This window comes from Clarias gariepinus, chromosome 5 (assembly GCF_024256425.1).
Source record: "Clarias gariepinus isolate MV-2021 ecotype Netherlands chromosome 5, CGAR_prim_01v2, whole genome shotgun sequence".
Taxonomy (NCBI): domain Eukaryota; kingdom Metazoa; phylum Chordata; class Actinopteri; order Siluriformes; family Clariidae; genus Clarias; species Clarias gariepinus.
In genome coordinates this window covers 35,214,420-35,241,501 of record NC_071104.1, presented here as the reverse complement: position 1 = coordinate 35,241,501, position 27,082 = coordinate 35,214,420, and the positions used below count along the sequence as shown (strand labels likewise).

General features: G+C 36.7%; 1 protein-coding gene across 2 annotated transcripts in view; it reads right to left on the bottom strand.

Annotated features, from left to right (window-relative positions):
• col5a2a (collagen, type V, alpha 2a) overlaps window positions 1-21,787 on the bottom strand; it is a 40,304-nt gene extending 18,517 nt beyond the window's left edge. The window contains exons 1-6 of one of the 2 annotated variants that reach the window (XM_053496814.1): window positions 21,532-21,787; window positions 977-1,228; window positions 654-667; window positions 489-521; window positions 333-365; window positions 24-77 (exon numbers count right to left, since the gene is read on the bottom strand). In XM_053496814.1, the coding sequence (XP_053352789.1) occupies window positions 24-77; window positions 333-365; window positions 489-521; window positions 654-667; window positions 977-1,228; window positions 21,532-21,622 (477 nt within the window). In that variant the 5' untranslated portion in view covers window positions 21,623-21,787. The remainder of the gene's footprint in view (window positions 1-23; window positions 78-332; window positions 366-488; window positions 522-653; window positions 668-976; window positions 1,229-21,531) is intronic. The other variant, XM_053496815.1, reaches the window with a different exon arrangement.
• Window positions 21,788-27,082: the final 5,295 nt, after the last annotated feature.

Genomic DNA, 27,082 nt, shown 5'->3' with positions numbered 1-27,082 from the left:
AAAAAGGTTCAGATGTTTCTTACACGTCTTCCTTTGGGTCCCTGATCTCCCCTGAATCCTGGAGCACCTGGTGGTCCCTGTTAATGACATATCAGGGATGGAAATCCATGTTTAAAAAAGAAATCGGCTGCTATGTGCTGCTGTGCCTGGTATGATTCAAAAACGGCCCAAATCATTTGCAAAAGGGTAAACTAATTAATTTGTTTTGAAGAAAATAAGATATGCTCTACTGCCATCTGGTGTTACAAAGCACTAAAGATCTGAAGCCAGGAATTTGTTGTTGAATATTGGTAAAAGTTTTGATAAATAAATGAGTCCAGTTCCAAGCATACCATTGGTCCTGGTCGTCCTGGAAGTCCTGTTATCTGTAAGACATCACAAACATTTTTATGTTGTTGTTTATAATTATTATAATATGATTTGTGATGTCACAACACCTGAGCTTATACATGCAGTTAATGCGAGATATTAATCTAAATCATACATACTCTTGGCACATCTCCAGGTTCACCTTTCTGACCCTGAAATGAAGATGATCACAGAGGTGTCTCAGTTAACATGCAAAACAGGACAGAAGGACTTTGCTGTGCAAAATCTGACTGCAAGGTATGGTAAGATACTTGGGGGGAAAAAAAAACAGGAAAAACACTTACCTTATAGATTCTATCTGAAAATGAAAACATAACACAAAAAGGTTAATTCACCATGTTCATTAATCTAATCATATTCAGCTATGGTCATAGATGAGAAACATGGTAGACCAGGGGTTCTCACTTTCTCAAAAACTCGATATTAACTATAATAACTTTATTCAATAATTATTTGTATTTTCAACCACTGTGAAAAAGCATAAATTAATAAATTAATTAATAAGCCTCATACATCTAGTGGTCCCCACTTTCAGACCTGTGATAGATACATGATTTTCTCATTACTACTTTAAAGTTTAACATTATAATAATATGCATCCTGTTACCGCCGCCGCCGCCGCCGCCACCTCCACCGCCACCGCCACCGCCTCCATCTCTGTCCGGGTAGGTGCTCTGGCATACTGGGCAGCATTCACCTTCAGGAATGATGACCTTCTCACAGTTGGACACCTCATCACACTGCACCTCATCACACAGGATGGTGCCACTGTCACACACACAGATCCGGCACGGCTCAGGTTTCCACACGTCTCGGTTGGTGTAGACCTGTCCGTCCTCATAGCAGTTGAGGTCATCTCCTGCAGAAGAGGAATGAACGTCTGAGGTCAGCAGATTGTCTTTAGCCTTTAAAGTGTATAGACCAGTCTGACAAACAGACAGACATGTGTTATTTCTGTGGGGTCTGATTAAAGCCAAACCGGTGTGAGAAAAAGTGAGAAAAAGCAGTTACTGGGGGAAAAAAAAGGTTGTCTGGTAAACAGCAATGGACAGATGTGCTCAACTTTTTTTTTTTGTCTAGACTGAAGATGATTCATAAGATCATGATTAAAGTGACCCCTTTTTTCAAGAGTTCAAAGATAGACAATTCTGCAGACGGAGTTACTCTAAAATCATAGCAGAAATGTGTAATAGAAACACATTTCTGCTGAATTCAAATATGTTACAATGAATAGTTCATATTTGCCCTATATAAACATGTCAGCCATGTTAAAATGATTGAAAAGCTAACATGACCACGGCTAATCCCTCAACAGCAGGTGGCATCCATGAGCTTCCTGTTTCACCTTTCCTGGTACCTTTACCACGTTTATCTGATCTGTACCTCCATGCTCACTGGCTGACAGAAAGCGGGACTGGATAATTGCTTCCAAGAACACTTGTGGAAAAAGTACAGCAACTTCAAAGGAAGATGTAGGACGTGAGTGTACAGTTACGCTTTTGGTATGATCACATTCTTGCTGTCAGTGTAGCAGGGTTGCATTCATATCCCTACTAACACTTTTCGACCAAACGGAGCACGTTTTTTAAATCCTCTGGGCCTTTTACACAGATTCCTGCTCAACATGCACCTCTGATAAGAAAAGCATATTTCTCAGTCACTCTGGGAACTAGATCAAACGGTTATAAAACTCATGTTGCTGCATGTACTTTTTAAACCACATTAAAGTGATTTTGGGGAAGAGACAACCGGTGCAGGGGGGGAGGGGGGGGCCTGAGTGAAGATACAGGAAACGGCTGCTTTGCTGATTTGCACGTGTGAAGGTGGTGGACTCTTACTTAAATTCCTGTATGCCCTGAAGGGGGTTGGGATGTTGCAAGCATGAGTCATGCCAAGTTCCAGAGGGAGATCTGTTAGAACTGAGGAGGACCATATGGTCCGAAAGAACTACACAGGAAGAACGCGCACACAAATACACAAAACTGCTAGGAACTTATCCTAACGTTTATATATTTAATAGTGTTTACATGTGTGACTCAGTGGTTATATATCTTAATCATTTTTTCCTTTTTTTCCCATTAAAATTCAGAAAGACCAGGTTAAAGACTCATAAATGATAGTCTATTATCATTTCCTGTCTTCTGATGGGCTGATGAAGGTATTTTAAGGTAGTATGCTTGATCATTGTGGTCATTGATCAAGCTTTATCCATTTAGGGAAAAAAAACTTTTTTTTTTTTTAATGTGTGTTTAAAAACACAGATTAAGTTTATTTCAATATAAAATGTGCAAAAATGCCAGAATTTCCACAAATATTTTTATTTTTTAAGTTTTTTTCTCTTAAGGTGACTTGTAAGTTATTAAATGAGATTCTTCACCTAATGAGCAATAAAAAAATACAAAAAAATCAATGATGCTTTGTAATCAGAATGTAAAATACGTGTAGGGTTAAAATATAAGCCACAATTTAAAAACCAAGCAGACATGTAGACAACAACGAAAAATTTGGAACATCTTGCCTCACTATAGGGTGCTTTCTGAGATGGCTTTGAGGAACATTAGAAATTTATATGGAGGGAAGTGCAGTTCACAAGCCAGTTCTGAAAACCACACCAGTGGGCTTCTGAGAAATCTCCCTCTCCCCCACTATAATTCATTGCAGACCCTGCATTTTTAACCGACGTGTCTGAAGGCACCGACGGCTGTGGGCTCGCGACCCCTTTAAGTGTTTCTCCTGATGCAGATTTTCCAGCTCGCTGATATGCCCATTTAGCTGTTGCTTCTGCTCAGAATTAGTCCTGTGTTAGTCCAGGGCTTGAGTCCAATCTAAAGAAATGAAACCATCACTTGCTTCTCCTGGAAATCAGAAGAAATGCAAAGTTGCTGTTTAAGCTATTTATTTCACAGAGTGATGCTTGGTCCCAATTCTTTGGCAGAGACTGTGTAAAAAAAAAAAAAAAAAAAAAAAACTTTGTGGTTCGAACAAAGTAAATTTAGAATAGGCAGTGCACAATAGGATTACACTTTGGACCAGATTTATTTTGATGTGTAAAATCCCACACTCTAGTTTCCGAAGATAACACAATCTAGTGCTATTTCAGCCCCATGCAGTTCCATCAAAACATGCAGGACCTAGGGAGTGAACGGTAAAAGTTTTTACACAGTTGCAGAAAGCTAGGGGGAACAAAAGTATTGCATTATGTGTTTTTCCCATCTAGGATGAGAATGCTTATGTACTGTGCTCAGGGATTTTTCTTTGGCCCCATTTTATAAAGGTTTAGAAAATGACCCTATGGAAACAGTGACTCATTTAATAGATTTTGATTTTCCAGCTACAGCTATAGACATGTTTCTGAGAGTAGTAGAAGCACATTTCATGCTCACTGAGCTTGCATTTCTTTTCTTTTTTTGTCAACGCTATAGCAGATGTTTAACATTATTTTTGATTGCATTATGCAGTGGTTAAAAAGGGCACTGGTAAATCCTACACACACACACATATATATTCACATTTCCCAGCTTGTTAGGAAACAGGGAGCATGGGTATTGTCACTGTACAATGCTCTTGGAGCAAAAATGGCTACTTCAACTCATTTGTTAACCTTTTGATAAACACCTGAGTTTCTTAATAAAATATTCAACACAGGTACAGTAACAAAGCCTTTCTTCCATTTGTTACTCCCGAAGAACTACGCAAAACCGTACTGAAGAAAGATTTCTTATTAAACTGTGCACATAAATAAATAAATAAGTTTAGTCCCAGTTTGGCCAGAAGACCACTTGTGCCTCATAGTCTAGAGAGCACCCAGGGCTCAGAATGAAGTGTGCGGTCAACTCGCTGCCGCTCCTCATGCTGCTCCTATGTTTCGTCAGATATATTATTACCTCATAAAGGACATAAACGTCAGTGATGGCGCTGTAAACTGTTATACATTTATGGGACGCCTGCTACACCGGCCAAACAGAATTTCTATTATACATATGTTCCGGATGTACCAGGACTTTTTATTTTTTTTAATTTTTTTATAATAGAGGCTAAAGAATCAGTTTAGTATTCTAGGAACCCTTACTTATTCAAAATAAACAAATAAATGATCAGAAAAACAACATATTGTGAAACATTTTATCTAAGAGTGTCTTCTTTTGAAAAAAAAAAAAAGATGGAATTTTTTTTTTTAACACAGCATTTGGAAATTTGATAAAACTGGGGTTATAATTTTTTATGACCAGGTATAACTCTAACCATAAAAGAAACTCCATGAACCTTGTTAGTACAGATTTTGTTTTATGAAACTAATCCATTCATTCAAATATATTTTTTCGACTTAATTGGTACCAAGCACTGAGCCATAATTGATTTTATTTTATTTTTTTACATTTTCGGTTCAAGTGTCCAATTACATTGGTATGACAACTATTACAAACATAATAAATAGTAGATTGTGATTTCCACCACTGTAACACACTCTAAAATATAAAGTATTAAAATAAAAACAAGGAACCCTTGGTTATGTTTGACAGACCCCTAGGGCTCCCCGTAATGAAAACCACTGGCCTTGAACACCACTGTTCGGTTTGTAAAGGAAATTTTCTGCTGCATGGGTAAAATATTTAAGGTAGGACATGATTCCATAATGTGTTCAGAGAGGTGCAACCAGTTGTAATTACAGTTAAAATGAAATAATTTCTCTATGGGATTGCTCTAAAGAACTTTAAACTTTAGAATATAAGAAGGATAGGAAGAGAGGAGAATCCAGAGTGTCGCCTCAGCAGCTAAAAGCATATGAGTCGTAAAGCTATTGAATAAAACTAGAATCCTTAGAAGCCTTCTGGGGATTTTTTTTCTTAAGCTGAACATTACAGCTCGATGTTTATATACCATAACAATTTAAACTAGCAGGAATCCAGGAAGGGTTTTCTATTTAAACATGTACAGGTTTTCCTACACTGTGAAACGGTTAAAGTTCAAACTTGTTCTTGACTTACAAAACTCTTTATGTTCCCTATTTCCAGTAAATTCCTTTTGTATTAGAGACGAGACTGGCATTAATGAGATACTCAGTAATTTACTCTCCCAGCGCAGCACTTCTAAGTGGTAAAAACCTATAATTATACCAAAAACCTCCATCCACTTGGTCAACTCAGACTGGTTTCTCCAAGGTTAAAGTGCTGGTTAAGACATAAAGATTGGACAGCTTTGAGGTCGAAGAAACCTCACAATGTTCCTCTGGTTTGGACTCAGAATAAACGTAGACGTGTAGCAGCAATACTAAATGAATATAGACATGATTACCGTTTCTGGGACAGTCATTTTTCTCGATTTTCAGATGTCTACATCAGGACTCTTTTTTTCAGGATAAATTGTATTTGCAAAAAAGTACCCAGATATAACCAAGGCTACATACAAATTGCAAATTACTATTTAAAACATAAAAATATAAAACTTAACACCGTATTGCTTAAAAAAAAAAAAAAAGTATTTTTATTATGACAAAATGTGTTTTAAAGCATGCCAGGTGGTAGGTAGCTCTGTGGCTAACACAGTGGAAAGAAAATCAAAGCCTGGAAAAAGTTAACAAGTTCTGTACTGACTTTTCAAAGTACCATGCTCACACACACACACTATTCCCATGTTACTTGGCTTATTGTATTACTTTTTTTCTGCGTTTTCTGTACTATATGTTCTTTCCATTTTATTTATTTGAAATCTTTAACAACCAGCCACTTCTAGCCATCCATAACATGCACTAGCTCATATTACAATGTTAAAATGTCACAGGGTAAATTAATGCCTACTAATGCCAACACATGTCGGTATTAGTATCTTTTGAAATGACAATCAGGTAATACCACACTTTTATAACTAGAGACAAGTTTTAATCATAGACTGTACTAAAAAGCTGGACAAACCCTCTGTAACATCACCCACAGGTTTTCTGAAGAGCGGTTTTAAAGCTCAACTCTGGGAGCGCTACTGTAGGTGTCACCATCTTGGCAGGGGCTGAATTCATCTAAACTTTAGATAGTTCAAAAATGGGTATATAAGGGTTGCTGGCGGTTAGTTGGAACATGCCTACTTATCTCAGTTTCCACTAGCTATTCTAGTTAACTGGCTTGCAAAACTGATGCATAGCAGAAAGCAAGTAGTTTGACACTTTGAAATAGATCTGTCACTGAAATTGTCTAATTTGAAATCACTTTATGCAACAAAATTGCATACTGTGTATGCCCCCCCCCACCCACCCATACAGTTGTCATAAAAGCTATAGTTATTTTATTTTTGTACCAGGCAAAGCCTAATCTTTGGACTGTGGGAGGAAACCAGAATACCCGGAGGAAACCCACCAAGCACGGGGAGAACATGCAAACTCTATGCTCACAGAGACGGGAATCGAACCCTGACCCTGGAGGTGCAAGGCGACATTGCTAACCACTACACCACCTAGACCTAATTGGGATTAATTTATAAGAACGAGAAAAGACCCTTGGTTTTAAATATGCCTTTTTCTTCTCCTATCCATACATATAGACCATCTGGATTTAAACTCTCAATTTTCTAACAATAGAGTTTTTTTTTTTCCTGTTGTTCCTCCCTGGAACCCTGTATTACCTTGTTTGCTTAAACAAAAACATACTGTAATGCATATCTATTGTGGCCAGGTACGTCTTGTCAAATATCACTGTAGATGGATTTTGGCAAACAGAAGCAAAATAGAGTTTTTGTCTCAATAATATATATATTTAATAACATACACACAAAAAAAACAGAAAACCTTGGATATCCCAGCCTGATACACATCTACTGTACAATATACTGTATTCTAGGTTATATACAGTAGACTTAGCAGTGTCAACACCCTGCATGCCTTTAGCCTCCCTGAATGCAATCTGGGACTCCCTGAAGGCAGAAGTTCTTTTACAAGTTAGCCAACAGACTTTTTTTTCCCACTATCCCACCTCCCCATCCCACTTCTGCCGGCTTTACTTTACTCTGAGAGGAATCAGTGTAGAATCTGCTACGCCTTTAATTTGTGATAAACACGAGAGCCTTTGCTCTGAAATAAAGCACATGTGGTGACCGTGCTCATTAGAGGCACACTTTACTGGCTGAAAGACACACAGAACCATCTGGATCCAGACAGTTTTCAAGGCAAGCTGAACTGTGACCGGGTAAAATTCAGTGAAAAGATGATAGAGTTTGGGGTCCAATTTCGAGGTCTGATAATTTTAAAGGGGAAAAAATGGAGAAAATTTAGAGAAAGTAATGAAGATGATGACAAGTCTCAGTCTATTGTAGTGCACAGTGGTAATGGTCTGGCTGCCCTATAACCAGCGCATTTAGTGCCCTTTTTCCTTAAATAAATTATAGTTATTTAAACACAGAGTCAAGATAACATGTAGTCTATGGTATCATTACAGATTTTCTAAATAAACACCAGAATGAAGATTAAAGCTCACCATAGATATTCAAAGTGGTTATTCCTCTACCATCTGTGGCAATTTTGCTGCTTTTCTGGTTGTGATCACAATGCCTCAAGTTTTTCAGAAGTCCAACATAATTACATGTTGTTTCCCAGTTTTATCATTCAAATGAATGTTAAAAAGTCAGTCGCTGAAAAGACACACACATTCACTTTCAGGTCTCGCATTTGTCTGATGAAAATTATACCTTTGGTATTTTTACCCATGAGCGAACTCCAAAAGCTAAAACACAATGCAATCCATCTGCACAAACACACTTGTCTGAAATGCTCTAGACTACTCTCATATTCTCATTTGCAGCCGCATCATGTATGGGACTCTGGGTGATGTCCAAACATTTGTTTTCCAAGAAAGTATAGACAGTCTGCAGCATGGAGTTTGCTCATCCCATATTAACAAAATTTCTCTCTCTCTCCAAGCTGTTTATACTTCATGCTTGAGACACCGACATTTGTTTATATGCTCCGAGAAAGCTTATTATCACTAGTATATTAGTTCAGGCCTAAGTATGTCAAGAATGAATGTTCCCCAGCACAGTAAGGGTCTACCTTCAGGGAAAACAAAGCATAGACATAAGGCAATTAGCAAGGTTCGTTTTCTGTTGAAGAAACATGTATACAAACAATATCCCTTATTATTTGAGAACGTTGTGGAATTTGTTGGTTGTAAAATTGTTTACACGATAGGTGCTTAATCATATTATGGTGTTTGATCCCATCTTCCTTTTGTTGAGGCTGAATTTAAGCCATGTGACTGTGTCGGACAGTATCATTGTAGGATTCACCGGTTGGTATTAATATTTACAGAACCTGCACTGTTGCCCTTTAAACAAAGATGGTACAGATGTTAGTTAGGCGACAGTGCTAATACGCTGCATCACGTTCCCTCCGAACCTCCAGCGCTGCTCGGCTTCTTCTAGAAGTCCGCGTAGCTGAGTTTCTGTCAATCTTTAAACGACGACTTAAGAGCTATCTGCTTTTTAATGAATCCCCCCTCTATTCTATCCTATTCTATTCTGTTTGATTAAATTTACTACCTGTTTTTAAGAGTAGACCTAATCACACAGTAGCTTTACAAAAATGCAGATCCAGTTATTAAGTCAGAGGTAACTTTAGATTAGCCTGTGATTGCATAAGGAGAAACTCTTTATACTGTAGAAACCTGAATCGAAATGGCAACCCTTCCACTTCTGTATGAGAGCGGTTAGTGAAATGATAAATTATCACAGTATGCAGATATAGAAAAGTAAAGACAAACACATGGTAAGTTTGTGTTGAAATGATGTTCAGGTTTTGTGAATTCTAAGATGAGGACAGACTCTATGATTACAGAAGCAGTTCTTAAAAACAAAAGGAGGTAAGCATTCGTATTTATACAAGTGTTCAGTCTAGCTTTTCATAAAACACATGCAACATATTTCTTTCCAGCTGACGGATTTTCCCCAGGTCCATATTTCCTGCAGTGCTTTTTCCATTCTCATGATTTTATCCTGTCTGTTTTGTAAGCCTGTACGTGACAGCTCACAGAGTCCCCACAGCTGCTTTGCCACATCCCTGGATTACTCTGCTTTTTTTCAGCAACCTCAGCCCCTAAGTAAGGGTGTCTTTCATAAATATTTACTCCAAGCTGACTAGCACTGAAAGATTCCCCTTGACTTTGCTAGCAATTATTTGTGCTTCTCTCTCTTAAAAAGGCCATAATACTTACAGCTGGTTTACTTACAGAATGCAAACACAAATGCAAAAAGGAACCATTTTGAACAAGCCCAGGTCCAGATTGGTCAGTTTTCAAGTTATAAAGGTAAGGTACAGTGGGTACGCAAAGTATTCAGACCCCCTTAAATTTTTCACTCTTTGTTATATTGGAGCCATTTGCTAAAATCATTTAAGTTCATTTTTTCTTAATTAATGTACACACAGCACCCAGTATTGACAGAAAAACACAGAATTGTTGACATTTTTGCAGATTTATTAAAAAAGTAAAAACTGAAATATCCCATGGGCCTAAGTATTCAGACCCTTTGCTTAGTATTTAGTAGAAACCCCCTTTTGAGCTAATACAGCCATGAGTCTTTTTGGGAAAGATGCATCAAGTTTTTCACACCTGGATTTGGGGATCCTCTGCCATTCCTCCTTGCAGATCCTCTCCAGTTATGTCAGGTTGAATGGTAAACTTTGGTGGACAGCCATTTTTAGGTCTCCTTAGGGTCAGTGTCTTGTTGGAAGATAAACATTCAGCCCAGTCTGAGGTCCTGAGCACTCTGGAGAAGGTTTTCATCCAGGATATCCTGTATTTGGCTGCATTCATCTTTCCCTCGATTGCAACCAGTCGTCATGTCCCTGCAGCTGAAAAACATCTCCACAGTATGATGCTGCCACCACCATGCTTTACTGTTGGGACTGTATTGGACATATGATAAGCAGCGCCTGGTTTTATCCACACATACCAGTTATCATAAGGGCCAAAAAGTTCTATATTGGTCTCATCAGACCAGAGAATCTTATTTCACACCATCTTGGAGTCCTTCAGGTGGTTTTTAATGTGTCTTGCACTGAGGAGAGGCTTTCATCGGGCCACTCTGCCATAAAGCCCCGACTGGTGGAGGGCTGCAGTGATGGTTGACTTTCTACAACTTTCTCATTTCTGGAGCTCAGACACAGTGATCTTTGGGTTCTTCTTTACCTTTCTCACCCAGGCTCTCCTCCACCGATAGCTCAGTTTGGCCGGACGGCCAGCTCTAGGAAGGGTTCTGGTTGTCCCAAATGTCTTCCATTTAAGGATTATGGTGGCCACTGTGCTCTAAGGAACCTTAAGTGCAGTAGAAATTATTTTGTGACCTTGGCCAGATCTGTGCCTTGCCATTGATTCTGTCTCTGAGCTCTTCAGGCAGTTCCTTTGACCTCATGAATCTTCATTTGCTCTGACATGCATTGTGAGCTGTAAGGTCTTATATAGACAGGTGTGTAGCTTTCCTAATCATGTCCAATCAGTATAATCAAACACAGCTGGACTCAAATGAAGGTGTAGAACAATCTTTCAGTTTTTCTTTTTAATAAATCTGTAAAAATGTCAGCAATTCTATGTTTTGCTGTCAATATGGGGTGCTGTGTGTACATTATTTAAGAAAGAAATGAACTTAAATGATTTTAGCAAATGGCTGCAATAAAACAAAGAATGAAATATTCAGGGAGGTCTGAATACTTTTCGTACCCACTGTATATGGTCTGAAAGCTATGAAAGTGCAGAGTGCTCTTACAGGGCCTATTAGAGGCTGAGTATCCCATTCATTTCTGCCTTGGATTAATGATGTCGACTTTTTTCAGCTGTGGACGTAGGGGTTGAGGATTTTTGGGGAAGCATTTAATACTTAATACTTATTGGAAAAGTTTCACATTTTATACAGTAAACCTTATGCAGAGCTTTAAACTGGATTTAACCATTTCATGCCAATGGGGTGGTACTTTTATACCTATATGTCTTATTTATCTGGAAAATTGTATGTAGTGGACCATTAAAACCTATTTGAGGTAGAAGAATAATACTTAATTATGTACATTTGGTTAGTATTTGTTTTAAGCTTAATAATGTATGTGTTTATATATACAATTTGCATGAAATCAACTACAAATAAAATAGTCATAGCAAATAACATATTCATTATTATAATTGTAAAAATCTGAATAATAGTTATAAAATATAAACTGAAACTCATTTTAAAGTATAATAATGATAATTATAATCATAACCATAAAAGCATATTACCTTTTGCACAGTAAACATTGGAGCTTGTGCCCCCATGAGTCAAATGAGGAAATTAAATCATAGGGGAAAAAGTGTCTGAGTTTTACATGCTGGGAATGTTGTAGGCGGTGAGTAAAAGCTCTGTATGTTCACGTGATTAAGAAGGTCAAGTTTCTGAACAAATGTTGCAATCTGGAAAGAGGGAAAAATACTAAGATAGATATTCTAAGATATACTAAGATTTGGAGATGTGACCAAATGAAAAAACCTTAATGCTTCCAATAATTCGTCAAACGAGTAAGCATAGTCCATCGTGCATGGAAACAATGTTTGAAAATATGTTTAAAAAAAGTGCTGCTCATGGATCATGCTTGATTGTTTTCCTGATCTGGCAACACACTGTTCTTTTAAGCTTATGCATACTTTTCCTAATAGTCATGAGCAGCTGCTTTGGCGCTGTGTTGTGTGAGAAGCTTATTCCGGATGGAAGGGATTACCTCTAACTTCACATCATCATTATTATTTATTTGCTTATTTATTTTATTTTATTTGTGAACAACAACATAGTTTAAAAACATAAATGTCCATTATAAGTAAAGGACATTGTGTCCACGATGTAGTCTTAGTGGACATCTGCTATGTTTTACACTTGATTATTAATTATACGCATAAAGCAGATTGCTATGATGCAGTAGCTGAATAAGAGTGGTTGAACAAGAACAATATCAGTGACTTGATTACTTTTGACAAAGTTTTTTTTAGTGAGAACTATTTATTTACAAAAAGTGACTCTCTTAATATCTTACAAACAAAGTATCGTCATTCCTGATGAGAATTAATAATGTAAGCTTGTATTAATTTTGTGCAGTGTCCAATTTAGTTAAACTACATTTTTATCACCTTGCACTATGAAAGGAAAAAACCACACAGCAATTTATCCCTGTTCAGTCTCAGACATTAAACATTTCTCTAGCCACAGGAAATACCGGTCTAAGGGCAACTTCCTGCAGGGCAGATAACATGAAAACAAACTCACTAACAAAGTGACAAATCTCCTCCTTTAACAAAAAGTCAGATTTTTTTAGATGAGGTTTTTGTTTATGTCCCTCATAGTCATAAACCTATAAATAAAAACCGAACAATTAAGGCCTATAATTAAATAGATAAAGAAAACCAGCAACAAAAAAAAAACATGGATCATTCAAACATCATTCCATAATAATAATAATAATAATAATAATAATTATTATTATTATTATTATTATTATTATTATTATTATTAACTGCACTAGTTTTAAAAAGGCAAAATAAATAAATAAATAAATATGGTTAAGTGTACCACAAGCGTAGGCTGGCTGGCCATGTCAGCTTAGAAGCATATATGCATTTCATTTAAAATGGATTTTCTATAAAAGCCATTAAGCCTTATAAGCATGAATAATACACCACATGGCTTCATTTCCGTTTTAACCCAAAACCAGACTTTAATACACAGGCCTTAGTTTTTTGGATTCCTTTCTTGATTTCTATTTAAAGATTGTATTGATCAAAAACATGTTCTTGACTTTCACCCAAAAAAACAAAAGGCAAATTAATAACAAGACAACATGTGTTACTTGATTTAAATGTAATTTACAACTTAAATACAAGACAAGTATTTTATTGGACTATAGAAGCCTCTAGCCAAAACACATGGCAGCGCAGTGCTATTTTCCATACGGTAACACCATCAAACCTGCCTTGGCCCAAAACTTACTGAACCATGCAGACGTTTCCACATAAACCGGTCTGGCGCAGAGGGACTGGAGATGGGTCCATGATTTGCAACACAGTCTCGTTACCGTTCCAAAAAGCACAGTGTGTATTAGTGTTCAGATGACTTCATTTACCACATTTCCAACTGCAATGTTGAAGCTTTTGTCAGACTTTCAGTGTAACTTTTATCCAGTGTGGGATTTAACACCTAGCTTGTTTCATTTACAGTTATATCAATTTAAAGTCGTTAAGAGGAGAATTTAGTACTAAAAATTAGCTCGGTATGATGCTAATCTAAAACACTTTACTTAGTCAGTTAAACAATGCAAGGACGCTGATCCATTATTGTAAACAGAAAGTAAATGTACACCAACAATTTTAGGGAGCTAAACAGTGTCACTAAATCCAGAACCTTCGGTAGGACTGCTTTTAAAATGTTATAACCTGCTATATAACTAGAATCTAAAGCCACAGCATGGTTTAATTCGAGTTTATATTAATGGTTTCATTCTAATAAACTTTCATTTCTATAGAAACACGGTAAACATTTACATGTACCAAACAAATAGTTAGAATGTATAAATCTTAATTCCTTTGTACGGGATGTTTTATTAAGCAGTTTTAGTCAGTCAGTCAGTGTAATCCCGTTACTGTTAGCTGTACGTTTTAAGATGCAGAAAAATTAAGAACATAGCATTTTGCAGTCACTACAGAGTTATATAATATTATTATTATTATTATTATTATTATTATTATTATTATTATTATTAGCATTGTACTTTTAGAAGCAAAACAATAAAAACTAGATACTGTTGAGGATAAAACTGTTCAAAGCTGCTAAAATGTAAGCAACTAACTTATTTTAGGAATGTTACACAATGCTATATGTAACCAGGGGGATACAAGGAATGGAAGGGATTCAAGACCACAAGGCTAAGTGTTAAAAGGTATGAATCATGGCCCGTCTCCCACCCCTGTTTGCCTAATCTCGCACCCTGGCCAACATAATGTATCTATAAACAATTAAAACTGTTATGAATTGAATAGAAATTCCTTGTTTATGGAGATTAAAGTGGACATGCTGTTATAGTTAATAAAACAATAACCTCTTTTGTGTTCTTGCCTGTTTTTTTTATTTATTTATTTATGTTTATTTAGGGCATGTTTAACATATTAAACAACCAACAGATTATATTGTAAAGAAAATTTAGGGAATTACTTTTTTAGTAATAAAGAAATTTAGAAAGCAACCCTGTACATTCCATGACCCCACATAAATGTTAAATAATAAATGCATTATTTTACATTTACGGGTTTGACAGACACCCTTATCCAGAATGACTCACATTTATTTCATTCCACATATCAGCAGTTGAGGGTTAAGGGCCTCGCTCAAGGACCTAACAGTGGCAACTTGGTGGTCCTGGGGTTTGAACCGAAAACCTGATCTAATATTCAGATGTTTTGCTCATTACATAAACTTTAGTGCATGTTGTAACAGATACTTAATGTAAAAGAGAAAAAACCTCATCTGCAAAAGTAAACCATTCACAGCCACCTACGTATATACCCATGAAATCCACAGGAACCAAAACCACACTGTAAAATCCCTAACATATGTACTTTGTGGTCATCTGCTATATTTATATGAACTTTGGATAGTGATGGTCCATGTGACATTTTGAATGACATCATCAGTGAAGTTAAGGGTGCTTTTTGAAAAATATGAAACAATTTTTTTTAAAATTACGTAAACCCTAATTTATTAAAAGGAAACCTTATAAATGATGTACATAGGGAGATATACATGTGTACTGTATATGTAATAAGGTCAATTTTTGTTCTTCACTCTTTGTCTGGATCCTAAAAGGTCCTTCAGTATATTAAGTTCAGAGTTCGGTATATAATCTCAAATGGCTAATTTATGAAGGCTATTTACCTTTTAGTGCTTTTGGTTTCATGATTTAACCTTTGTTATGTTAGTATAACCTTGTACACCCACATCAAGAACACTGGATTCTTGAACTGACCCTTGGAGAGAACTAGCTAGAAATGATGAAGAATACCAATGGGAATAATCAGCTGTGAGTGATTTCTTGGTACTACCCTTCCTTACTCTTATTTTGTATACTCCAGCTACTTTCCCTGCAATTCGTTAGTCATTTCAGGATGAACTAAAAAAGAGACATTGTACTTGGTAATGCTAGCTTCTTTTATGCTAATTATTGTTTATAATATAATAGTAATGGGACAATTTTCAATCTTGATGCAAAGCTAGCCTACATCTCTGAACAGCAAAGTCAACAGTAAGTTTCCACAAATGCTGAATCATGTTGGAAGCTCTGCTATAGGAAAATTTACTCCATCCTCAGAGCTGGATATGAGGGATTGAGATGATTGCTAGTTACATCCCATGTCCACGCAAGCAGCGGAAATGAACCTCATTCCTTAAACACGCTCCAGAACACGAAATGACCAAGTACAGGAATTTGCACAAGGCAATAAGAAGCAATGCCAGCTCTGCTGACTCATAAAACATGCTAATGCAGCTAGCACATTTTTACATCACTTTCCTTAGTTAAAATACTAAAGCTAGCAAAGTGGATGACAAATTTTTTCAGTAAGTATTGTACTTAATTTAGAGAATTGGACATAGACTTTAACTTTTATCCAATGCTAGAAATCATTTAAGCTTATATTGGCTACATCTTAATAGCGATCTTATTAGAGTATTTACACAACAAGAGGTGTAAAGTAACTTAATACAGTGATTTAAACTATACTTTACATGAGTTGTTTCCAGTAAAACTTTTGTCATTTACAATATATTACATTAGTATCATCATAGTTATTATCATGCTAGGTAATATTTTAAAGATAAGGTATAAAGCTTACTCTCTTTTCATATGTTCCTGGATGCCATGAGAAAGAAATATAATTTACCACAAGTAACCAAATCCCATATGTGATCAAAAGCAGTCATGCTTGTTTACTTTTTTTTCATTTAAGTAAATTAACTTCTTTTTGCTTAACTTGAAAAGAATTTGAAGCTGTGCTTTAATATTTGTTAGCACTGTTGCTTTGCACCCCTACAGTCTTGGTTCGATTCCCACCTTGCGATTTGCATGCATGGAGTTTGCATGTTCTCCCTGTGCTTGTTGGGTTTCCTTCAGGTAATCCGGTTTCCTCCCACAGACACAAGACAATGCAGATAAGGTTAATTGATATTCCCAAATTGCACAGTTTTCGAAAGCATGTATGACTGTTGACCAGAGGTCTCATTATGGTCGTAGAAATGGGAATAAATGCAATGGTAATCAACATTGGCCTCCATAGTCCCTAGTTGCACTACAGAGGTTCCTACAGTAGATGGATGGACTTCAATATTTATTCAGAAGTGAACTGTATTTTTACTATAACAGTTGTTACATAAAGATTATAATAGGATAATTAGAAGTATTCTGCCCATAGCTTAAGAGTGTTGTCCATTAACATCATAAGAACATTTATATGTCTTATAAACCTCAAAATTTAAAAACCATGCCATTTATTTACAGCTCTGCTAACATAAAAATTGCTAGCTAATGCAAAGTTCGGTTTCATGCTTGTAGTCCCAGAACTATGGTTATCTCAGTAATGATGATTTCTTAATGCGCTGCGATACTCTTCCTGAGGATGGCGCTTCAGTCCTTGGTGTCTTCATTCAGGGTATGTGTAGCAAAGAATGATCCATTAAAGAATGTTTGGTGGTGATTCGGAGGATTAAAAGACAGTTAGATGTAGTTTATCTAGTCAATGAGACAAGTCCACATGATCTTCAGACAAATGGAAACAGCTGTGTAAACACACAAAGCTTGTGAATCTAAAGGGGGCTTAACGCCCCCATTGCCTTTTGCCCACCTTTACATGCTCGGCAAAGGCTTGCTCGCCATCTGTTTTTGCACATTACATTCCCAAATGGTTGCACTGTGAATAATCTGATACATATCGCTTCCTTCGATGTCTACAAATAGGAGGGGGAAAGGATTGCTTTTTGGCTTATTTGTAAAAGCTGTTTTGTTTGCTTGCAATGATTTCCACCTTTTTCCCCCAGCTAACTATACCACTACATGCTAGTGTTTTTCATGCTCTCCTAACTCCAGTTGTTCTCTGACACAGTGTGTCTAACATCAGCATTATAACTTCGTCCCAAATACAGTTTGGGTAGCTATCGTTTGTTTTCTAATGACTGCCAAAGGAACCAGTCAAACATCTGGAAGTTATCCCCCTGCTCTGCTTTTTATTTACTTAAAAAATTGTTCCCACAGAGTGGCCTCATGAACAGGATCAACATCTATCATCCATGCCATTCAAACTTCGAGGGGTATCGCAGTAGGTTTGGATAGATACTGTGGATTACACATGAAGGCTTTTTCAGTTCAGGCTGAGCTGAAGATTAGCCTTCCAATATGGAGAGCTTTTTCTTCTGGTAGAAGCAAAGGAGGCAAGTCATCAAGTCATCGCACAAAAATGCAGCACATGTTTTCCATCAGCACATTGTTGCAGACTTGGTTGCAGAGTTCTTATTCTTGAAAGCTGAGCAATGCTAGAAAACAGCCTTTTTTTCTAAAGTAACAATGACTGCAACAAATTTTGGAGATTTAAAAAAATGTGATGAAATTAAGAATTTGATCTTTTATGTATACAGTTTAAAGATGGTTAAAACGATGGCAAATTTTACACAACTTGTGTAGTATTAGTATAAGACAGACTTTGTGATTTTGCGATTAAAAGATGGGTGACGGAGCCTTTCACACGAACAAAGTAAATTCAACACTAAAGATGGTATTGTTTGGAATGAGTGTTTGTGTCTGTCCTTAAGGTTTTTCCTATAATTAAAAACAGAACAACTTCACTAGAAAAAAACCTTTAAATGATTTATTTTAAAGGGCATTTGTTATACTATTTCATTAACAAGGTAACACGCCGGTATCATGCCGTTTTAGTGTCTAATGGACAGTAAATGAGCTACCGCTGAACCCTGCCCCAAAAGGAGAATGGTAGAGCATAGCATACGCGAGTGATGATGTCTACTTATATGAGGTCACATTTTTGTGAAAATCCAATTGGCTTGTTTAAAACCCTGTCCAAAAAAAAAATGGAAATAGGACAATAGCAGAGAATGTTTCTTTTTATGTTTTTATGTTTGTACACACACACTAGAGACACTTTAGGCGCCAAATTGTCTTAGTAGTTAGCACTGTCGCCTTGCATCTCTATGAATTCCAGCGTTCGGTCTGTATGCATAAAGTTCTCCCAGTGGGCTTCCCCCAGGTTCTCCAGTATCCTCCCACAGTCCAAAGACATGCAGATTAAGCTTATTGGCATTCTCAAATTCCCGGTAGTGTGTGACTCTGCATGTGAATCTTGACCAGTGGTTTAGCCACAGTCATACAAAATGGACATAAATACAGTGGTCACCATAGGCCTTCACGGCCCCTGCTTGGACTACAGTGGTTCCTAGGTAGGTGAATGGATGGATGGCCCCTTTAAATGTCCTTGGTGTGGGAGTAGCAACATTTGTTTAGCAGTTAAGGATCTATGCTGCCAGCTAACCACTGTTGGGCTCCTAAGCAAGTATTCAAAGCATCAAACAGCTCTATGTTTGTTTCACATTAACAAATGTATCATGGCACTTTTTCAGCTGTACAAGTTTCTTGAAAGCAATCAGATCTCAGATTTCCAATTCAGTCAACATGAGATGGAATGATTTCCAGACATCACGGTATGACTAAGTATAACGAAGTCTGGAATCCAAATTGTAATGCATGAATAGTGTGTGAAAAGTGAGTGTAAATGGCACGTATGGGGGGAAAATCTGCATAATTGTTCCTTATTAAGCTTTTTGGTTGAATGTCTTAGAAAATGGCTATAAATTTATAATTATGTAGCTTGTTCCTGGTCCTCCTACGCCTCATCCACAAAAAAACATTTTGAGCATTTATAAAGAACCCAGATTCCCACAACCACATTTTAACTGTAATTTATTTTTTCTTCAAAACACATAAATGTTACTGTTGTGGTCCAAAAGCTCAACGGCAGCTGTGGTCAATACTTTACTTTCCCTGGGTAGTCATTTTTTCAGTTCTAGCATGCAATCATACTTGATTCTTATCCACCATTTTCCATACAAAGACTCAGTTTACATTTGTCCTAAAACTTATTAAATCTTGTGCTGACTAGCATTATGTGTAATGCCTCTTATCTGTTTCCATACTTAACATTAACAAAGTTTTCAAAACCACATAAAACAGCATGCTTTTGTTGAGTCATATCAAGTCCAAAGACCCTTAATAAGCATCAGAATTCCAAAATTGATTTTGGTGTCCCAAGACTGGTTCAGGACTTTCTTACCATAAAATGCTTAAATATTAGATGCTATCTGACTGAAAAAAAAAAAAAAGGTTTTAGTGATGTTATTACAATCCCACTTAGCATGTCAGTGTTAAAAATCAATGTTAAAGATGAGCAACATTGTATAAACATTTTACAAACATTACAAAAAAAACCTTCTCAGAACACCCAGAAATCGTAAGAGATAAAATGAACAACGTTTATGGAACCCTAATACTCATAAAAAATGTTCTGCTAACCTAAAATTGGGATTCTTAAGTGACACAAGACTTAGAACATAGTTATTATGCTGAGTGCTGTGCTAATAAAAGGAGGAACAGTTTGGGGTTTAAAGGGGAATTAAGTTGACAGCGAGAAAAACACCTGTCTAACAAATTTGACATCACATGGCGAGGCAGCCAGGTACTCAAAATGAGCTATTAAATGAACTTAAGATCACCACAGACATAAAGACTAGTCTGGTCTTGTTTCATCTACTGTTTATAGACCTGATCGCATCACATTGCCAAATGTAAAACTGTCCAACTCCAAAGGAACTTCTAAATCCAAGAACAAAATCATGTTTCTAATTTTATTTTTATGACTTGCTATGAAGCTGTGGCTAGAGTATTCTGACTTTACTGGCATCTCTCGAACAGGCCCCCTGTTATGGTTATTCACCACCAGGTGGCGCATTTTGTACAATATTTGATATCCGATTCAAACTACAACTTGTAATAAAATAACATTCATTTTCACTGTCCGTGCACGTCCGTACAGATACCATGTCATCTTCATTAAGACGCGAAATTTAGGCCTTTGTTTACAAAAAAAATTTAATTAAAAAACGTTGACTGAGTGACATCAGCAAAGGGGAAAAAGTGACATCATATGTTTCACATCTGCTAAAACGCTCAGCGTGACTGAAATAATAGTGCTCAGGTGTTCTGGGCCCAGACTTGTGTTTTTTTCCCCCCTCAGTTCTTTCTTTCTTCCCTACCCCTGCTTGTTCTCTTCCTGCACCTCCCTCACCACATCTGCCCCAGAGTAAAAAAAAAAAAAAAGTCTTACTTCAGAGTAAGACTGAGGTCCATAAGTATCATCATATTTATCCTAATTAGCACATACACTCCAACTCATCATTTTATTCTTTGGGGTGCCATTTGTTGAATTTAGTAAAGAAAGTAATCTGTGGTCATCTAGGATGAGTTTCACAGCCCTGATAATACATTGTGCAGATGTGAGGGGAGTGTTCTGGGGCAATAGGGACCTTGAAGTGGGGAGAAAAAAGGCGCAAAAAGAGCAGTAAAGAATCCAACAGACTGTAGATTGCATTGTTTCTATTTCAAATCACATGTTTCTCGTACACTGCCACAGCATGACTGATGAATGAATAGAAGAACATAAAACAACTGTTTGAGGATAATTATTCACAATTAAATCAGCATTAGGGGATTTAGCGAAAGCCTCACTCTCATGATCAGTTTCAACTTGCACAAGAAGATCCCAAGCCATCTCTCACAGAGAAACCATCGTGCAAACATAGAAATCCAACACAGTTTCAAAGATTGATAAAAAAACAACTGTGAACAATTTGTTCATCTATTTTACAGAGTCATTTATGACTCATTCTAAGACAATTCCGTGATGGGAAGCATCCAAGAAATTAGCTCCTTATGTGGAGTTAAACGTTATTACATGCTAATTCATACCATCACTTGCCTTTCCATACAAGGTCTTAAGATACAATAATTAAACAAGTTAATTATATCAGCACTTTATCACTTCTATCTTTTTGTTTAGTTCGACTTACCACTGTTTCCGTCTTGGCATTTCACAAACAGTACTTGTGCCAGTGATAAAGCCAGAAATAAGAAGATCCTGGAATGCACAAAACCCATCATGTCTATATCCAAGACATGAGCCTCCTTTTGTGCAACAAAAAAAAAATGGGGAGAGAGGGTAAAAGAGTCCAAGTTTATCGCTGCACCATGAAGACAGACTGAAGCTTTTCCTGCTCTCAGAAGCAATCAGACCCAGCCCAACTTTGTGTTCTCTCTCTCTCTCTCCCTCTCTCTCTCACACACACACACACACACACACACAGCTTCAAATAAGAAGAATGCTGACCACCCTAATTTTCCACCCCTTTTTGTCAGTGCTCTCTCATAAGCATCTACTCACAGACATGTGTGGTCGCATTCAACTACAGCCACGTTCACAAATCAATTCTTTCTTGTGAAATCTTCTCTTGAGATGTGAGATAATTTTTTTAGGTAAATAAGGTTAAATGCTGAACAATACATACAGACATACATACTTTTCGGCATTGTTGTTCTTTAAAGACTGTTACAAGACAGGACTGTAAACCAGTTTTATGACCATCTTAAGGGCACCAAACTTAATTGTTGCTAACCTTTTATTATTATTATTATTATTTTTTTTTTTTTACAAGTGAACAATAATAGAGCTTAGAACCAAATTTGGTTTGGTGTAGACAAAAAAAAAAAAAAAAAAAAAGGAAGGAGGATGAATAAAGAAAAAATGATTAATTGGTTTCTAGCAATGTGAACTGACTGCAGGTATTTCCTGTGGTTCACGTTTAGTATGATTTTGTCCAGTAGACTGTTTTTATTTTTTATTATTATTTTTTTTTTGCAATAAACCGCAATGGTGGATTGTTGAGTCTAGCTGATAGTTTCTCTCAATAATCAAAAAATAAAAATCAGTAAAATATGTTTAATCTACTCAGTATGGTAAATAAAATAAGGAATCTTGTGGAATCTTCTTCCAGACTGTATTAGACCTCATATGTTTAGCAGATGTGCAGATCTTGATGTGTACAGCATAGATAGAGATCATGCATGTAGTTTGCTTTGACCTTTTGTGTCCATCTAAGGAATGTATTTCTATGATTTGCTCCACTTGGTTGTTAATAATTTCTTTCCAGTAGTGATTGCTCTAGAAAAATGAAAACTCTTTCTCTTACTCTTTGAGATCAGAACATTTAATTGTACCTGCATACACACTCAATATGTACTGTACAGTATATGTCTTCATCATAGTGCATATAGTACTTCATACAGTACCAATTATCCTTTGATTGTTGTTCCCAAATTGCCCATAGTGTGTGAATGAGCATATGAGTCAGTGTATGTCCAGCTGCCCTAAGGCCAGGCCCTCTTTGATCTTGTATACATCATAAAAGTAGTATAGACAATTATTAAGTGAGTGAGTAATTTCTGCTTATGAAAACAGCACATCCCCATAGTAGTTTTTACTGAGGCCTTGCACCTCCAAGGTTAAGTGTTTGATTCCTGCCTTGGGTCTGGGTGTTTGAAGTTTGCATATTATCTCAGTGCTTGGTGGGTTTCCTCTGGGTACTCTGGTTTCCTTCCACAGTCCAAAGACATGCACTTTAGGCAAATTTGTGTTTACAAGTTGCTTGTGGTGTGTGAGTGCTTGGGGATTGATTGGTACCCTTGATATCCATCTCAAGGGTTTACAGAGAATGGTCTGAAAAGGAGAAGCCATCCAGTGAGCAGCAGTTCTCTGAGTAAAAATGCTGTGTTGATGCCACAGGTTACAAGAGAATGGCCAGGCTGTTTTGAGCTGACAAGAGTAACTGGAATAACATCTCATTATAACAGAGGTATGCCGAATAGCACCTCTGAATCCACAATATATTGAACCTTGAATCAGTTGGGCTTCAGCAACAGATGACTACACTGGGTAAGAACAGGAAAGAACAAGAAAGGCTACAATTCTTATGGGTTCACCAAATTTGGACAATAGAAGATTGGAAAAATGTTGCCTAGTTTGATGAGTCGATTTCTGGTGCAACATTTAGAGGGTATGGTCAGAATTTGTATTTCAGTATTTTACATTGTTGTGGAGGAATCTTGGTCCATTCTACTTTACAACATTGCTTTAGTGCATTAAGGTTTTTGGGCATTCTCTTATGATCAGCTCTCTTAATATCCCACCGGAGCTTGTCAGTTAAGTTGAGGTCTGGAGTTTGAATAGGCCATTTCAAAGCCTTGATTTGTTTTCTGTTTGTCAGCCATTCTGATATGGATTTACTGGTGTGGTTGGGCAATTGTTTTGTTGGAAGACAATTTCAACCAAGCTTTAGCTGTCGCACAAATGGCCTTAAAATTGCTTTTAGAATACAATTGCATACAGATACAATTGCAGTCCTGTGGCTGCAAAAACAACCCCAAATCATCACCCCTCCACTGCCATGATTGACAGTGGTTATGAGGTGTTTCTGCTTAAATGCTGTCATCAAACATGGTGCTGGGCATTAAGGCCAATCAGCTCCACTTTGGTTCCATTTGTCCATAGGATATTGTTTTAGTTTTTAGTACTTCTCTGAAATTTGCATGGTCCGACTTTGGGGTGAATGTGCTGGGATGTCCACTCCTAGGAAGATTGGCAACTGTCTTGAATGTTTTACACTAATAATATTTCTCACTGTTGAACATTGAAGTCCAAAAATTGTTAGGAAATGGTTTTATAACCACCTTCAGTGGATGGACAGTAACAATTGCTTTTCTAAGACCATTGCTTAGGTCTTTTGCACTAGGGAGTGTGTTATAACATACACCTGAATGCAATCTGCCCAAAACATCTGCTTGTATTGAGGTCTGCACACCTGCTGATGATCAGTTAATCAAGGGCTGATGATTAGCAGCACATGGCTGCAACTTACTCAAATAAATAAATAAATAATAAATAAATCTTGTGCATACAGTAAGAGAGTACTTGGGAACATAATAATTGGTTTCTTGAACATGTTAATGAGTCCATTGTACTCAAATGGGCCTCCACAGTCAATCAACTAGTTGGCCTCCACAGATCTCAATACAAGCACCTTTGGAATGTGGTGAAATGGGAGATTAGTATCACGGATGTGCAACCAACAAGTCTGCAGCAAATGTTTAAATTAAATTAAATTCAATAAAATTTTATTTGTATAGCACTTTTAACAATTGTCATTGTCGCAAATCAGCTTTACACAATCAAAATAATTATTTAAGTTTGTATGGCATGTGAATGTGTATGAATCAAAAATGATCAGATAGTCCCTGATGAGCAAGCCGAGGGCGACAGTGGCAAGGAAAAACTCTCTGAGATGGCAATAGGAATTACCTTGAGAGGAACCAGACTCAACAGGGAACCCATCCTCATTTGGGTGAAACAGGAAGCAGGACTTGATCTGCATCATACAGTGTGTTAGGTGGCAGGCAGTTCAGCTATAACAGTTGATGTTTATTGATGTTAATATGGAGTCCAGGTAGTTTTTGGAGGCTCAGGTAGACTTGTAGGAAATTCCAGTCCTGAACTATCGAGCAACTGCAGCCAAGTCAAGTCCTCAGAGAAACAGCTGTCAACATAAGTCGATGCCAGAACCATCTTCATGGTAGAGTAAAACCGTCCCCAGACACCAGACTCATCCCAAAGAGACACAGAGGGCATCCATGTGACAAGATCTCCAACCAGAAGCGGGGCACCATGATGGGTTAGACAGGTCCAGGGGGCGTAAATACACTCTACCTGTAATTTATGGAGGTTCCGTAACTTAATAATATGCTTTGACCATTACAAACAGTTTGAACAAACTGGATAATGAGATCCTGTGGAATGTTCTAGATCATAGTGTGAATGTTCATTTTAAATTGTCCTTCTGTAGCCTTTTTAGGATATTGAAAGACTCTGGATCAAAAAGGCAATTCAAATTTCAGTACTGGCAGACTATGATCCAATTCTTAAAGATCATATCATAGACCCTGAGGGGTAAATCGAATATTTTAGCCATCACATGCAGAAAAATACACTACACCTGTGTTATTCGCATGAAGTATATTTAAGGTTTGACGAAATACATTAGTTTGGTTGAAGATGAACAGAAAACCTCAACATCAACATTAGCCAACAATGTCCAAGGTTTCCCATGTACAATGCTATATACTGTATGGGTGAAAAATAGCCTGTACACTGCTCTTCTGTCTGTTTTTGTTCTTTTACTTCTTTCTATCTCTCTTGGATTGTTAGCTACATACCATCCTAAAGTGCAACTTAAACAGACTGTCCTGGAATTATGTAAAATGGTAAAAGGTGAGCCAGTTTGCTCCCATCAATCTAAAATGGATTACAAGTAATAAAATCAGTATGATAACTAAATGAAAGAACTATAGCACATAGTATAGTATAGTATACTAAAACCTCTTATATATAATTTATTAAAATGAGAATAATTTTAAACCGGTACAATCTTATAATTTTGCTTTATACTGTACACATTCACATTTCATACAAACTTCTATAATTCTTTTGTTGTGTAAAGCTGCTTTGCAACAATGGCAATTGTTAAAAGCGCCATACAAATAATTTGAATAGAAATGGTAGTGGTTAGCACTGTCGCCTTGCACCTCCAGGGTTCGAGTTCAATTCCCAGCCAGGTTCCCATCTCTGAGTCTGCATGTTCTCCCTGTGTTTGGTGGGTTTCCTCTGGATACTCCTTTTTTCCTCCTATAGTCCAAAGACCTGCAGATTAGGGTGTACCCCACCTTGTGCCCTAAGTCTCCTGAGATAAGTTCCAGGCCTCCACAAACTTAAATACAGAAAAAAGCAGTATAGATGATGAGTGAGTGAGAATAATTTGAATAAGACATAAATGCAAAGTGAAATGCTGCAATAATGACTTTTGGATGAATAAAAGAGCAAGAACTTACTGAAAGTTATTTTTTTGTAAGTATTTTCTACCTTACATAAATTTTTGAATTTTTGTATTACAATTTACAAAACATTTACAAGGCCATAACATCGAAATTAGTAACAAATATTCAGTATTAACATACTTTCAAACCCATTTAAGATCATTAACTACTGAAGAACAAGAACGTAATAATTCAGTCATTAGCACTGAGCTTCTGAGTGTTTCACTTCACACTTTCCTTTTCCTTCATTACTGAACGATGTACAACAAGACCACATCAATATTAATATGTTTTAATATGTTTCACTTTATAAATTATCCAGATCATCATTAACTTAATTATGATAAAAACATATCTATGTACCTAAAATACATGCAGACAAAATGATAGTGATTTATACAACAGGTTATAAGGGCCGTCAATTCAGATTTGAAGTACTCTTTTTGCTTAGCATTTTTGTCTCACAACTCGGAAGATCATAGCATCTACGTTCTGTGTAATTATATTTTTTCCAGTATTATTCTGAAATGTAGAAAATAAATCCTACTATAAATTTAAAAATAAATCCTAATAAATGTAACTGATACTGTAGCTCTAGGCTTATTACTGATTCACCTTGGCATACAGACGTGCTGGTAACTT